The 14,832-nt window shown below is 42.0% G+C and overlaps 2 protein-coding genes across 2 annotated transcripts in view; both read left to right on the forward strand.

The window, feature by feature from the left end:
- LOC129147642 (zinc finger protein ZFP2-like) overlaps window positions 1–4,102 on the forward strand; it is a 60,122-nt gene extending 56,020 nt beyond the window's left edge. Inside the window, 2 exon segments of the mRNA XM_054710554.1 lie at window positions 576–2,180; window positions 2,182–4,102. Of these exon segments, the coding sequence (XP_054566529.1) occupies window positions 576–2,180; window positions 2,182–2,232 (1,656 nt within the window). The 3' untranslated portion in view covers window positions 2,233–4,102.
- Window positions 1–14,832, forward strand: part of LOC129147640 (zinc finger protein 420-like) — a 90,521-nt gene that overhangs the window by 55,994 nt on the left and 19,695 nt on the right. The window lies entirely within an intron of this gene.

Raw genomic sequence — 14,832 nt, forward strand, 5'->3', positions numbered from 1 at the left:
ATTGGGAACTGATCCAGCAGCCGGGCTATATACCCTTTACTGGGAATGGAATCGTGATCTCCTTGTTCATATGTTGAAGCTCAACCACTGAACCATGCATGCAGGGCAATTTGTTAATCTTTTATTTATTCTTTTTTATTAATATTATTTTAGAATATATTTTATTAATTTCAGAGAGGAAGAGAGAGGAAAAGGGATAGAGAGAACCATCAGTCATGAGAGAGAATCATTGATAGGCTGCTTCCTGCATGCCCCCTACTGGGAATCGAGCCCACAACCCATGCTTGTGCCCTTGACTGGAATCGAACGCAGGACCCTTCATTCCAGAGTCTAATGCTCTATACACTGAGCCACAACCAGCTAGGGCAATTTGGTAATCTTTTAAACCAGGATTACTTTATTCTCCCTCTGACAATTGATGTTTTCTATTTATTTATTGTCTACAATTTTAATAAATTAGGAAAGCTTTTTCTATACAACCCTCTTGGTTTAATGAGTATCACAAAATGGTTCTAATGGAACAAGTTAATGAAATAACTGTCACTAAAGGTCTTTCTATCTCCTATTATCACCAGAGTACACATAATGGAGATAACAGTTATCAATGGATTGAACATTGGAAAAACTTTAATCAAGAGACATATCTTAATCATTGGACAAGTGAGCATGCAGAGGACCATTATAAAAATGGAAAAGTCTTTAATCAAATGTCTAATCACAGCATACATCAGGTTATTCCTATTGTGGAGAAGACACACAAAGGAAATCAATGTGTCCAGTCTTTTCAGCAATCATCAAATTACAATGAAAAAGAGAATATTCATACTGGGGAGGAGGCTGACAAATTGAATCCTTGTGGGAGAGTCTTCAGTAAAATATTCAATCTAAATAGATGCAAAAGAATCGATAGGGGAAAAAAACCTTATCAATGTAAAGATTCTATTTGGCCTTCAGGTTGCACTGTAAACCAGAGAATTCATCCTGGAGAGAAGCCTTACAAATGTAAAGCATGTGGCAAAGCCTTTAAATGTCATTCATCTCTTATTGTACATAAGGGAAGAATTCATACTATTGGAAAATTTTTCAAACTCAGAGAAAATGAAATATGCTTTAGTCAATCCCCAAGACATACCCAAAAACATAGAAATCATATGGGAGAAAAGTCTTATAAATGTTCAGAATGTGACAAAGCCTTTACCTGGCCCTCAACCCTTAGTATTCATCAGAGAATTCATACTGGAGAGAAGCCTTATAGATGTAGAGAATGTGGCAAAACGTTCAGTGATTCCTCAACGCTTAATCAACATCAGAGAGTTCATACTGGAGAGAAGCCTTTTAAATGTAGAGAATGTGGCAAAGTATTTAGCCAGCTCTCTAACCTTATTACACATCAGAGAGTTCATTCTGGAGAGAAGCCTTATACATGTAGAGAATGTGGCAAAGCCTTCAGGCATTCCTCATCACTTTCTTATCATCAGAGAGTTCACACAGGAGAGAAGCCTTATAAATGTAGAGAATGTGGGAAAGCCTTTAGCAGGTCCTCAAACTTTATTACACATCAGAGAATTCATACAGGAGAGAAGCCTTATAAATGTAGAGAATGTGGGAAAGCCCTTGCTACCTCTTCATCCCTTACTTATCATCAGAGAATTCACACAGGAGAGAAGCCTTATAAATGTAGAGAATGTGGCAAATCTTTTGCTACCTCCTCATCCCTTACTAGTCATCTCAGAGTTCACACAGGAGAGAAGCCTTATAAATGTAGAGAATGTGGCAAAGCTTTCAGTGAGTCCACAAAGCTTAGGCGACATCAGAGAGTTCATACTGGAGAGAAGCCTTATACGTGTAGAGAATGTGGCAAAACCTTTAGCCACTTCTCATCTCTTACTGATCATCAGAAAATTCACACTGGAGAGAAACCATATAAATGTAGAGAATGTGGGAAAGCCTTTAGCAGGTCCTCACACTTCATTGCACATCAGATATTTCATACAGGAGAGAAGCCTTATATATGTAGAGAATGTGGCAAAGCCCTTGCTACCTCCTCATCCCTTACTTATCATCAGAGAGTTCACACCAGAGAAAAGCCTTATCAATGTAGAGAATGTGGCAAATCCTTTGTTAGATCCTCAGACCTTATTTCGCATCAGAGAGTTCATACTGGAGAGAAGCCTTATAACATGTGCAAAGTGTAACAAAGGTTTTATTCAGTGTGCCTGCTGCACTATATAGCAGAGAGTTCATATTTGAAAGAAGTCTTACAGATTTGCGTAGTGTCATAAGTTCTTGACCAGCCGTGAGAACTTACTGAACATCACAGAATTCATACTTGAAAGAAGCTTCATAAATGTAAAACAGCCTTTAAAAGCCATTCACATAGGACTGTACTTGAGAGACTTCATAACAGAAGAGACGGTAGAAATGTAGAGAATGTGTTGGAGCTGTTACCCACAACTCAGAATTTACTGCACATCAGAGATTTTAAAAGTGCAGGGAAACCTTACACTGTAGAAAATGTGAGAAAGCCGTTTACCTGCAGTCAAACTTAACATTTCAGGAATCATTCTAAAGAAACCGCAATAATATAAAGTTTTCATCCACAGATTTGTCCATGGTTGAAACTTCATTGAAAATGATAAAATGAGGTCTTACAATTATGAGGCATATGTCAAAGTGTATATCCTCATTTATATCTCATACCACAAGTGATAATTATTACTGGATCGAAGTCCCGCAGATATAAAGAGTGTGACAAAGCTTACTCAGTATGCAAACCTTACTTGACATCAGAATTCATACTGGGGAGAAACAATTTACACTAATAAAAGAATAAGATGCTAATTGACCATACCTTCGTGACCCCCACCAGCCAATGAGGGGTGAGTATGCAAATTAACACAGCAAAGATGGCTGGTTAATTTGCATACACAGTAGCTCTGGGCAGCGTGGAAAGGCGGTACCAGCAGCCAAAGGAAGGAGGGCCCATTTTTGCAGGAATCTTCATGCATGAGGCCTCTAGTAGAAATATAAACGTTGTCCTAAAGTCTCTAATCAGCATCTGTATCTTATTCCTCACATTGGAATTTATTCTAGAGGGAAACCTTAAATCTGAAGAATGTGGGAAATCGTATAATTGGACCTACAGCCCCAATCTGATGAGGGATTATAAATTGGGTTGAAATTCTACATTCATGATATAGGAAGAGGGACATTTGTTCAAAATATACAGTTTACAAAACTCCAAGGAATTTATGCCTTAAAATGACTTTAAAGATGTAAAAATTTGATCCAAGTATGTAATTGATTATGAATTTCAAAGTATCACTGAATTCATACTAGATAGGTAGCCAAAATTCCTTTCAGGTATTGCTCTCTACGTCAAAAAGTTTATTACACAGTGTACTCCAAACTTTAAATGTTGTTAGGTAATATTTGTATACTTGAATATATCAAAAGAATTGATGTTTCCATATGTACAATTACTTAGAGTATTCTCTCATTTATATTGAAATCACTTGAAGTCTTTTGAAAAGTAAATATTAATGTGATTGTAATCTCATATCACTTTATGCTGCTATGTTTTATTCCTGGTGTATGTGTGAGTGAACTCATGGGGATGATTGTGTCTGCCTTAGAGATTTGTGAGCTGTTGTATATAATATGGACTTGTGTACAGTTTCCCAGGGAATATGGTTTATATTGTAAGGCACATTATTTTCTGCTATTAGGGAATAATCCTATTGAATTAACCTTTTAAAATAGTTCTCAACTTTTGTAAATGATGTCATCAAAGTTACTTCCTTTTCTGTGCCAATGTGTTGAGCTGAAAACTTTTTGAGGATATGTCACTTTGTGGTTGTCACATTTAGGTGACCAGAACTACACTCAGAACAGTGCTGTCTGTGTAATAGATTTTTCCATAGTTAAGAGGAATATTGCAATACCAGTGACATTGTAATACCCAGGATGCAGAATTGGCATGAACTCTGCATGTGGAGAGAGGACACCGTTCCTAGGTTATATTGCTGACTGAACTCAGAAAAATTAATTCTATTTCATTTCCCATTTCCTGTTCCTCTTTGGGTTTTCACTTTATCTTCTAAACTGCCATTCTTTTATATATATATGTATATATATATATATATATATATATATATATATATAAATATATTTTTTTTTTTTATTGATTTCAGAGAGGAGGAGAAATAGAAACATCCATGATGACAGGGCATCACTGATTGGCTGCTTCCTGCACGCCCCCTACTGGGGACGGTGCCTGCAACCAAGGCATGTGTCCTTGACCAGAATTGAACCTGAGACCCTTCAGTCCGCAGGCCTACGCTCCATGCACTGAGCCAAACTGACCAGAAACTGATGTTTCTCTGCCATTCTTTGTGCAGTGCTATGACTACAGCATGTAAAGATCTTCCTGTCCCACATCATTCTTTCAAGCCCTTGTAACTTTCACTCAGTAGTTTGGAATTCACAATGCAATGACTGACATCAGAATTTGGCGAATATTTTTGTTTATTTTCATGAAGTAGGTAGACCACCATGTGGGTTCATGCTGACCTATAGTTTTTAATATGAATATGAAGTTTTGGAATAACACAAATTGGCATCTGTGTATTTTGTAATCGGAGTGATTTTTCTTGTGCTGATTTTCATTAGAAACCTTAATAATTTCTCATTGTTATCTCAATAACTTCTTTATTGGGATGGAATTATCCCATGTTAAATAGGTTTTATTCTCACTTTTTTAATATATGTTTTATTGATTTTGTAGAGGAAAGGAGAAGGAGAGAGAAACATCAGTTAGTCCTGCCCCAGAGAGGGAGAGAGATCGAAACATCAATGATGAGAGTGAATCTATTCTCATTTTCTTAAATGTAGCCTCATGTTGGTCATTCTTTCTAGAGGAACCCCGGAACCATGGCAGCTTTGCAGCTGAAACCTTTAATTATTTTGAATGCAAAGTTCTTTTGTATATTCATGGCCTGAGCATAGGTATGTCCAGTGGCATTAGTTGTCCCCGCACTGTTTTCCAAGCCATCACTGCAAATTCCAGGGACAGCAGGAACACAGATTAAAATGAGGAAGCCGCACATTTATTCGGTAGTGTCCAGTGCTGAATTTGTACGAGGTGGTAAACATCAGTTCCTATGCACGTGCCACCCAAAGAAATGACAAAATCATTACAGAATCAAGATGTTCAATATTATTCTACTTTCTGACATACCCATGGGGCATTCATATGTATATGTATGTGCTGATATTTTGTAACTGGGACTGATCTGGAACATGGGCTTTATGAACTTGTTCTGTTACAGGACATCCTATGGGATCCGGATCATTCATAGAATTCAGTCGCATCTAGACAATAGTTCCATTTTCTGGTAATGTAGTGAGGAATGTTGAGGAGGTGTATTGGACAAAATACACATAAGATTTTTTTCTTTTTTTCTTTCCCGTGGCCATTTGGAAAAGACAAGAAGCAGACACTGCCCTTTGGGTTAGAGGGCATTCTCTCTTCAGTTTCTCCAGAATTCATATTCTGCTTTGGGGTGAAAAGCTCTAAATCAGAGATTTCTTTTTTTTTTTTTTTTAGTTTCATGGCACACATGAACTAAGTACTCAAATTCAGTGGTTCACCAAAATATATATTTTGCCAATCTTACAAAAAAGTATTTTTGATCCATACACACCCAGACATCTATTACTGTGTTGGCTATTGTCACTTATTTTCTTTGACAATCTACGGGCTATGTAGTCTTTGCTGTTGACTAAATAGTCAAGTGTTGCTTTTTCAAAAAAATCTTGCACGACACCAGTTTTCCCGTGTGACACTCTGGTTCATAATCACAGCTTTAAACATATAAAATTCATCTTTCCTACTTTGTCATTTAAGACCACTTTTGTCTGGGAGATCTATCCATTGATGTGATTTGGAAGTTAAAGTTCCCTACAATGTCTGTACTAATTAATTTTTAAAATGCCAATAACTATATACCTATCAGTATTCACTCACAATATAAATGGGTTAACTGCTTCAACCAGAAGACACAGGGTAGCTGAATGGATAGGAGAACAAGACCCTTAACATATGCTGTCTACATAAGACACACTTCAGATTAAAAGACACAGCATGAAAGTACAGGGTTGGGAAAAAGTTACTTCATCTCTACCTTTGGGCCCCAAAGGAACTCCTCTGCAGAGAATGTTGCTCTAGTGAGAGCTCCCATCCTGGACGGTGGACATTTAATGGGCATGAGGATAACCGTGCTCAGAGTTAGCTGACCCCTGTGGGAGCGCTGACTTTGAGTGAAGGCAGCACATACAGGGTGTTTCAATGCCCAGAAAGTTGTGGAAGGAGCTGGAGCAGGTCAGAGCAGGCCTGCTGGGAACCTCAGGTAAAGATGCCTCTCTTTTATGTGAACCACTTAATTGATCACTTTATAGTCTCTTTCTAAAATTTGGAAATCCAATAAAGGAAAAAAGTCTACCCTTGGGAGATAAAAAGTGATTTCATGGAAATGAAAATTATAAAATGCTGGATGCAATACTAATGTCAGGCAAAACAGACTTTGAAAGAGAGGCCATAATAATAGATACTTCCTAATGATAAAGGGGTCAACTTATCAAAAGGATAAAACCCTTGTAAACATTTATGGATGCAAAGTAGGAGGACCTGAGTACTGTGTATAAAGCAAATATTGGTGGACATGAAGGCAGAGATTGATGTTTTCTCCCTGGGATCTTTGTATTTTGGTTGGTGGTTTGTAGCACTTGGGGAAATAGGGAAACTAGATGCTTCAAGATGTGTGACTTGAAATCACTTTTTCTCATCTGATAAGACTGTATTTTCCCTGTGGTGCTAGAATCTTTGAATGCACAGAGCATACTACACACACACACACACACACACACACACACACACACACACACACAAATAGATTTCAGAGAGGGAGAGAGAGAGAGAAACATCAATGATGAGAGAATCATTGATCAGCTGCCTCCTGCATGTCCCCCTCCTGGGGATCAAGCCCACAACCTGGGCATGTGCCCTTAACCAGAATCGAACCTGGGACCCTTCAGTCCACAGACTAACGCTCTATCCACCGAGCCAAACCGGCTAGGGTGAGAGCATACATTTTGATGATGAGTAATTTCTTTAACTGTTCTCTGTTTTTGTGTTGGTGTCATATCAAACTATTGTAAAATCCCAGGTCATGAAGATTTAACCCTATGTTTTTATCTGAGACTCCTTACACTTAACTCACATATGGCTTCTATGTCTTGGATAAATTATAACCATTTTTATTACAGTAACCTGCTCAGTGAGAGGCCCGAGCTGAACACCAAGGTTTTTTGTAAGAAGGATGTGCAGAGAATAACAAATGGTTACTGTTCAAAAATCACATTCATGATATATTTCAACACTAATTATGTCATTTAAAACCCTCATTTAACCTCAGTTCTATCTCTGAACTTCCCATTTTGTTACCAGTTAGTAATACTTTTGAGTCAGAAACACCCTAATTCTATTGTGTAACCTCAGATGCATTAACAAAATCAGGCAAAGGTGTTTCTTCTATCAGTGTTGTGTGTGTGTGTGTGTGTTTTTCCTTAGATTCCTACGCATTTGTGCACATTAATACATCACTGCACATGTAGTCTCTTATTTCCTGGTTTGTGTAGAGCTGCCAGGGCATCCAGATGGGGCCCCTGAGCAATCCTTACTGACCAACCTGGCTGATAGTCCAGAGCCTACCTGCAGGCTCTAGTCCATGTGTGAATAGACACCCCTTCTCAGAGTGACCACCTCACCAAAGCCTGTGGCCGAGTTCCATGTTACTGCCTCCTGTAGAGACGTGTGGTAAGGATGTTAATTTCCTTATGTGAACATAAAAGGAAACAGGAAATCTAGCTTTCAAATTTTTAATGGCATCATTTAAACCCCAAATAATTTTAAAACTTGAAATAAGCAACCTAATATTCATTATTCTGTTTTCTGTGGAAATTCTGAAGATTGTAGTGGTGGAGTTTGCATCAAGCTGATCACATCTGTGCATATTATCCATAGACATTTCTAAAAGCTTATTTCCAAGGAGGGACTCCTGGTTTTCTGAGAAATAATATGACTTTTTAAAAACTTAAAGTATTTTATCCTAATATTTTAATAAGATTTTATTATTTTATCTTTTTTTTAATTTAAAGAAAATTTTATTGAATGCAGAGAAGAAGGGAGAGGGTGAGAGAGATCTACACATCAGTGGTGAGAGAGAATCATGGATCCCCTGCCTCCTGCATATCCCATACTTGGATGGAGCCCTCAGCCGGGGCATGTACCCTGACTAGGAACGGAACCCCGACTTCTGGTTCATGGTCCTATGCTCAACCACTGAGCCATGCCATCTGGGCAGGTTTTATTATTTTTAATAATTAAATGCTTATGCTGAGATAGATTGAAAGTCTGGAAGATACATTGCTTTTGGAAAAAAAGTAAAATAAAAATGTAACAAGCTCCCAGCTCTCAGCTTACTCCCACTCATATCTCCTCACTGCGCAGAGAATGTCCTGCTGTTTGTCTATAGATCAGTGGTTCCCAGCCTTCCTAAAGCCACGACCCTTTAATACCGTTCCTCAGGTTGTGGTGACCCCCAACCATAAAATTATTTTCGTTGCTACTTCATAACTGTAATTTTGCTACTGTTATGAATCGTATGTAAATATCTGTGTTTTCTGATGGTCTTAGGCGACCCCTGTGAAAGGGTCGTTCGACCCCCAAAGGGGTCGCGACCCACTGGTTGAGAACCGCTGCTATAGATCGAATCTTTTTCAATGAAACATACTTCACATTAGATGCTCACTAACACATATTGTGGTAAAAATTCTTGTGGGTATCAAGGGAGATGTAATCATTGGATATTGCTCAGTGGTTTTACTTCTTTTTAGGCTTACATTACAGAGAATGTGCCACCGTACAAACTGTTGCAGAATTAATGACATTCCTTTCTTGTTTCTTTTTGACCCCTGGATGTGCCCAAATCTGGGCTTGAACCTGCAATTCTGGCTCATTGGGATGAATTTCCACCAGCAAAGTTACTTCTTTGTCAGGAAAGTATTAATGAATCTTTTTTGTTGTTGTGAATCCTTTTTTCCATTGATTTTTAAAAAAATATATTTTTATTGATTTTTTACAGAGAGGAAGGGAGAGAGATAGTCAGAAACATCGATGAGAGAGAAACATCGATAAGCTGCCTCCTGCACACCCCCCTACTGGGGATGTGCCCGCAACCAAGGTACATGCCCTTGACCTGAATCAAACCTGGGACCTTTCAGTCCGCAGGGCCACGCTCTATCCACTGAGCCGAACCGGTTTTGGCTGTACATATTCTTGAAATTTGATTTGGATAATATTATCAAAGAAGGATAGTTCAATGTCTTTTTCTGAGGTAAATCAGCAATGTTTATTTCAGATATGTTTATTTTGGAATAAGCGTTATATTTAAATGCTTGATGAAATAATAAAAAGTGTATAGTGAGCCGAAACCGGTTTTCTGGTGGATAGAGCGTCGGCCTGCGGACTGAAAGGTCCCGGGTTCGATTCCAGTCAAGGGCATGTACCTTGGTTGCGGGCACATCCCCGGTGGGGGGTGTGCAGGAGGCGGCTGGTCGATGTTTCTCATCGATGTTTCTAGCTCTCTGTCCCTCTCCCTTCCTCTCTGTAAAAAAATCAATAAAATATGTTTAAAAAAAGTGTATAGTGAAAAAACAGTATTCAAGGTAATTTAATTCAAGTGTTGGAGACAACTTTTTTTTTAGTCATGCAGTTTATAACTTTAAAAGGTTTATTTTTAAGCAGTGCTGTTGTCCTAAATGATCACATGTCTTAGTCCTCCAAGTCTCATTTCCCAGGTCGTGTCCCTCTGAAAGGCTCTGGAACTCAGCCATGTTGAGTCTTGGTCTCCCTGTAGATTGAGAAAGGGAGCAGGAAAGGGTGCTGGTGTGAGTATGAAATTGCCCATCTACCCAGGGAGAGTTGTGTTTTCACGTTCTAGTTCTTCATCCTCACACAGACCAGTGCATCTTTTTGTTTAATGAAAGTGCTTACATGAATTCCAATTCAGTCATGTACCAGGGTTCAAGCCCCTCCCCACCTCCTGCCCCTCACTGAGATCCCAGTTCTTACAGAGTTGCTTACAGCCTCACTACCAACATCTGCCTGCATGGCTTGGTGCAGGAGGCGGGGGCAAATTAGCTCCTGACATAACCTGTTTCAACTGTTATTTCCCAACACATGTGGAAATCTTTCTGAATGCTTTCATAATATATTTTATTCTAAATGTGTGAGTCACTGACTTCCAAACTTCACCATTGGGAATGGAGAGGAATATTCACAAGCAGACATCACTCCTGGAGGGTGTTTCATTCCATTATCAATTTTAAGGAGGAAATCCACAGGAATGTCTGAAAGTTGGAGATCACTTTTTTTTTTTTAAATTGATTTCAGAGAGAAAGGAAGAGGGAGAAAGAGATAGAAACATCCATGATGAAAGAGAATCATGGATCATCTGCCTCTTGCAAGTCCCCCACTGGGGATCAAGCCCACAACCTGGGCATGTGCCCTTGACCGGAATCGAATCTGGGAATTTTCAGTTCGTTGGCTGACACTCTATCCACTGAGACAAATCGGCTAGGCCGGAGATCACTTTTACCACATCATTTCTGGAGGTTGCATTTGCCCCTGTGGATTGTATCCTCTGGCACATAAAAGGCTCCTGTTTGATGCAGGTGAGGCTTCATCAGGTTTTATGTTGGGGCATTCTCCTCCATTCCATTGGTGTATGTGTCTGTATTAATCCAGGATCACACCCACTTGCTTACTTGTGTGAGCCATGTCCCGTGTGATTCAGGGTTTGTGATCTGGAGAAGGGCCATGCACAAATGACAGAGACAAGAAATAATAATTTGGAAATAATGGGGGCCAGGGGAGAAAGTCCAACTCAAGGGGAAGGACTTCCACTGGTGCCCAGGCCTTGCCAACATTTTATTCAATTTTGGATACACATATAGCCCTTAGGCAGGCAGGAATTCCGGTAACAGGCAGATTATCTTAAAGGTCAGTAAATATTAGTTAAAATTTACTCTGAGACTATTTGGTGACGAAATTGCTTGAGCTACCATTGTCTCCACTAAACAATCGGTGCATAGCTCTGGCCCTTGCCAGGGCTCAAGGTTCACCAGCGTTCCACAATTCTTGTTTACATTTCTCTGATAGTGAAGAGAATGGGTAGCTTCCAACACTTGGTCTTGCTTTGTAAAATGTTTTCAGCCGAACCGGGTTGGCTCAGTGGATAGAGCGTCGGCCTGCGGACTGAAAGGTCCCAGGATCGATTCCGGGCACATCCCCAGTAGGGGATGTGCAGGAGGCAGCTGGTCGATGTTTCTAGCTCTCTATCCCACTCCCTTCCTCTCTGTAAAAAGTCAATAAAATATATTTAAAAAGAAAAAAAGAATCTTACTTAAATAAAATGTTTTTCAGCGTCAAAAAATGAATCTTCCAAATTTTCTATATTTGAAGTATTTTGCCTCTCCTGAATATCTTTTGTTTAAATTACAGTCAGAATTGCATTGACTAGGTAATCAATTTATTGTGTAGAACTCTTGGATATAATAAGGAATGTCTTTCAGTTTATTTGTATCTGCTTTCTTTAAACATCGATGAGAGAGAAAACATCGAACAGCTGCCTCCTGCACACCTCCTACTGGGGATGTGCCCGCAACCAATGTACTTGCCCTTGACCGGAATCGAACCTGGGACCCTTCAGTCCACAGACCGACGCTCTATCCACTGAACCAAACCGGTTTCGGCTGTATCTGCTTTCTTTAGCATTGTTGTGTCACTTTCACTCTACAACTCTTTCACCGTCTTTATAGAATAGATTGTCTTTATGTGTTCATCTGTTTATTATATGTAGTGTGTTTTATGGCTTCATGTGGCAATACTAAGGGGTGATATTTTATTGGCCTAAAGCAATTAAATACTTACATAGCTTAAACTTAATCCTTTTGTCTGGCTTACTCTACATTATAGGTTTCTAAACAGGTCATATCTTTAAAGTAAAGATTTATAACACTGAAATAAATACCTATATTCCTGAAAACACTGGAAAATAATAAAAATAAACAAAAATGGTGCTGGGTTTAAGTAAACTGATAATATTATTCTTATAACTCTGTGTTTTTTTTAAATACACTTTATTGATTTTTTACAGAGAGGAAGAGAGAGGGATAGAGAGTTAGAAACATCGATGAGAGAGAAACATTGACCAGCTGCCTCCTGCACACCCCCTACTGGGGATGTGCTCGCAACCAAGGTACATGCCCTTGACCGGAATCGAACCCGGGAGCTTTGAGTCCGCAGGCCGACGCTCTATCCACTGAGCCAAACCGGTTTCAGCTATTCTTATAACTCTGTTTTAAATATTGTTGGTTTAAAATTATTTTGTTTCCTAAATTTAAGGAAAACTTACAGGAGACATTCTACATTAATATCAATGTCCCATTAACTAGGTTATAGGAACTACTAAAGTCAAAATATTCATTTAAAAATGCCTTCCCAGAACACAGACTTCACAGACCACAACTTACAACTAGAAAATTTTAGCCCTTGAAAAATAGGTAAATTAAAATTTATTTCCCACTTGATGGACGGGACCTTATCTCATCAGGTGCCTAACCATGAATGGACATCTGGGTCTGTCTGACACCCCATCCACCTGCTTCCCTAACTCAAGCTGCCTCTGCATTCAGATGGGGGACAGGGAGGGGCTGAGAGAGCAGGCTGCCCTTCCCCTCCCCCCTCCTCACTGAGGGTTTAAGGATCCAGGCAAATCAGGGGCAGAAAGTTTCTGGTTTCAAACCCAGTCTGCCCGCCTTTGGAATTCTCTGTAACTTCCCTGTGAGAATGTGTTACCGGCTGTGAGGATCCTGGAAAGACACCTCCTGGGACATGTGCAGCTGAAGGGCAGGCCAGCCAGTAGCTCTCAGCACAGCCTCTGGGATCTGGAAACTTCTGTGTGAATTCCAGGTTCCTCCTCCCCTCTTTATGCTTTTCCACAGCTGCCATTTACTCGCTAGCACCCCAATAAAAGAACAGCCCCTCTATCTGGGGAGCCTTGTGCCATCAGAGGGCACCTGGCCCTTTCCTCCCTTTAAAGAAGCAAAATACCCGCCCTCTCTCTGCTCCTGTCTCTTCTCTCCCTGGTGATCCTGTCACAGCCGCGTCACCAGCCAAACCCCAACAATGACGGGGGAACTCCACCAGGAAGGGCTGTCCCTGTGGGAGGAGGTGAGGGACCCAGGGCTGCCCCCTCGCTCCCGCCCCGCCCTCCCTCCCTCTGTCCCCGCACAGGCCCCGCCCCCACCGCGGAGCCGCTCAGCTCAGGCGCTGGCCCCGCCCATCCCGCAGGGAGGCGCATGCGCAGTTGCTGGCAGACGCGGAAGCGGCTGTTGTGGGGAAGGTGGCGGTTCCCTGAGGAGGTGTCTGTGCTTTAAAGCCGCTGCTCTCCGCCCCCCTCCCCGCAGGGAAGGCTGAGGGCGCTGCGGGCGCTGAAGTCCGTGGTGAGGTCCCCGCCCCGGAGCCCCTCACAGCGGTGAGTCCGGTCCCGGGCGGCTGCGCAGTGGAGGCGCCGCGTTCCTTTGGGGGAAACTGAGGCCCGGCCCGCGGTCTCTCCGCCTGTGGCTGTGGGCCCCGCCTGCCGCGTGGTTTTCCTGCTGAAAACCATCCCCGGGGCCGCCGGTCCCCCGCGGGGCTGGAAGTCTGGGTTAGGGGGTTCCCGCCCTTTGCCCCTCCCCCGCCCGGCGCTTTCCGCCCACAGAGCCCGGATGGCTCCCGGCCTGGGGGTCTGCACCCGCCTTCCTAGGTCCCCCATTAATAAGGGGTCTGAGTGCCCGGGGAGCACAGTGTCCATGGGGAGGGGCTCAGGGGAAGGAACGCGGTGTCCCCAGAAGAGGTGACCTGCCCGGGGACACGGGCGTGGGGAGGGACAGACGGACGTGTGTGGAGATGGGAGCCGTCAGAGACCAGGAGAAAGAGCACCGGAAGGGAAATGGGTTTCAGGAGGTTCATGGTCCGGGTGTAGGGACAGACAGAGAAAAGGGGGGAAAGAGCAGGGAGGGGGACACAGGAAAGGACCACAGAGGAGAGAAAGGGAACAGGGAGACAGAGACAGATCCAGGGACAGAAATACATGGTAGTGGGAGGAGGGGACCCTGAAATGGGTGAGGGGTGAGCTGATGGGGTGTGGTTGGTTAAGTTATGATTTATGGGCTTGGGACGTGTGTGTGTGTGTGTGTGTGTGTGTGTGTGTGTGTGTGAGAGAGAGAGAGAGTATACACATATATATATACACACTGAGTGTCCATATTATTATGCTCTCTGAACGCATAATAATCTGGCCACTCGTTGTGTGTGTATTCTGTCTAATAAAAGAGTAATATGCAAATTACTCATCACTCTGTGACAAAATGTCAGCCGCCATAGCCACAAGATGACGAAGCCCAGTCCCCTCAGCCCTGCCACTGTAGTGTTTGGGGTCACGGAGACCTAGCAGAGAGGTGCAATCGCTGCTGTACCGCCTCTGGAGTGTCTGGGGCTGAGCAGCGAGGCTGGAGTGTTTGGGCCTGTTGGCCCGGCCAGAGGTCATGGGACCAAGGGGAGAGGCGGGATCCGCCCACTCCTGCGGTGGATCCAGCCTCACTGCTCCCCAGCCTCTGGAAGTGTCTGGGCCTGTCAGCCCCTCCATGAGGGTGAATGCTGCGTCCAGG

Source organism: Eptesicus fuscus, chromosome 21 (assembly GCF_027574615.1).
Source record: "Eptesicus fuscus isolate TK198812 chromosome 21, DD_ASM_mEF_20220401, whole genome shotgun sequence".
NCBI classification, from domain to species: domain Eukaryota; kingdom Metazoa; phylum Chordata; class Mammalia; order Chiroptera; family Vespertilionidae; genus Eptesicus; species Eptesicus fuscus.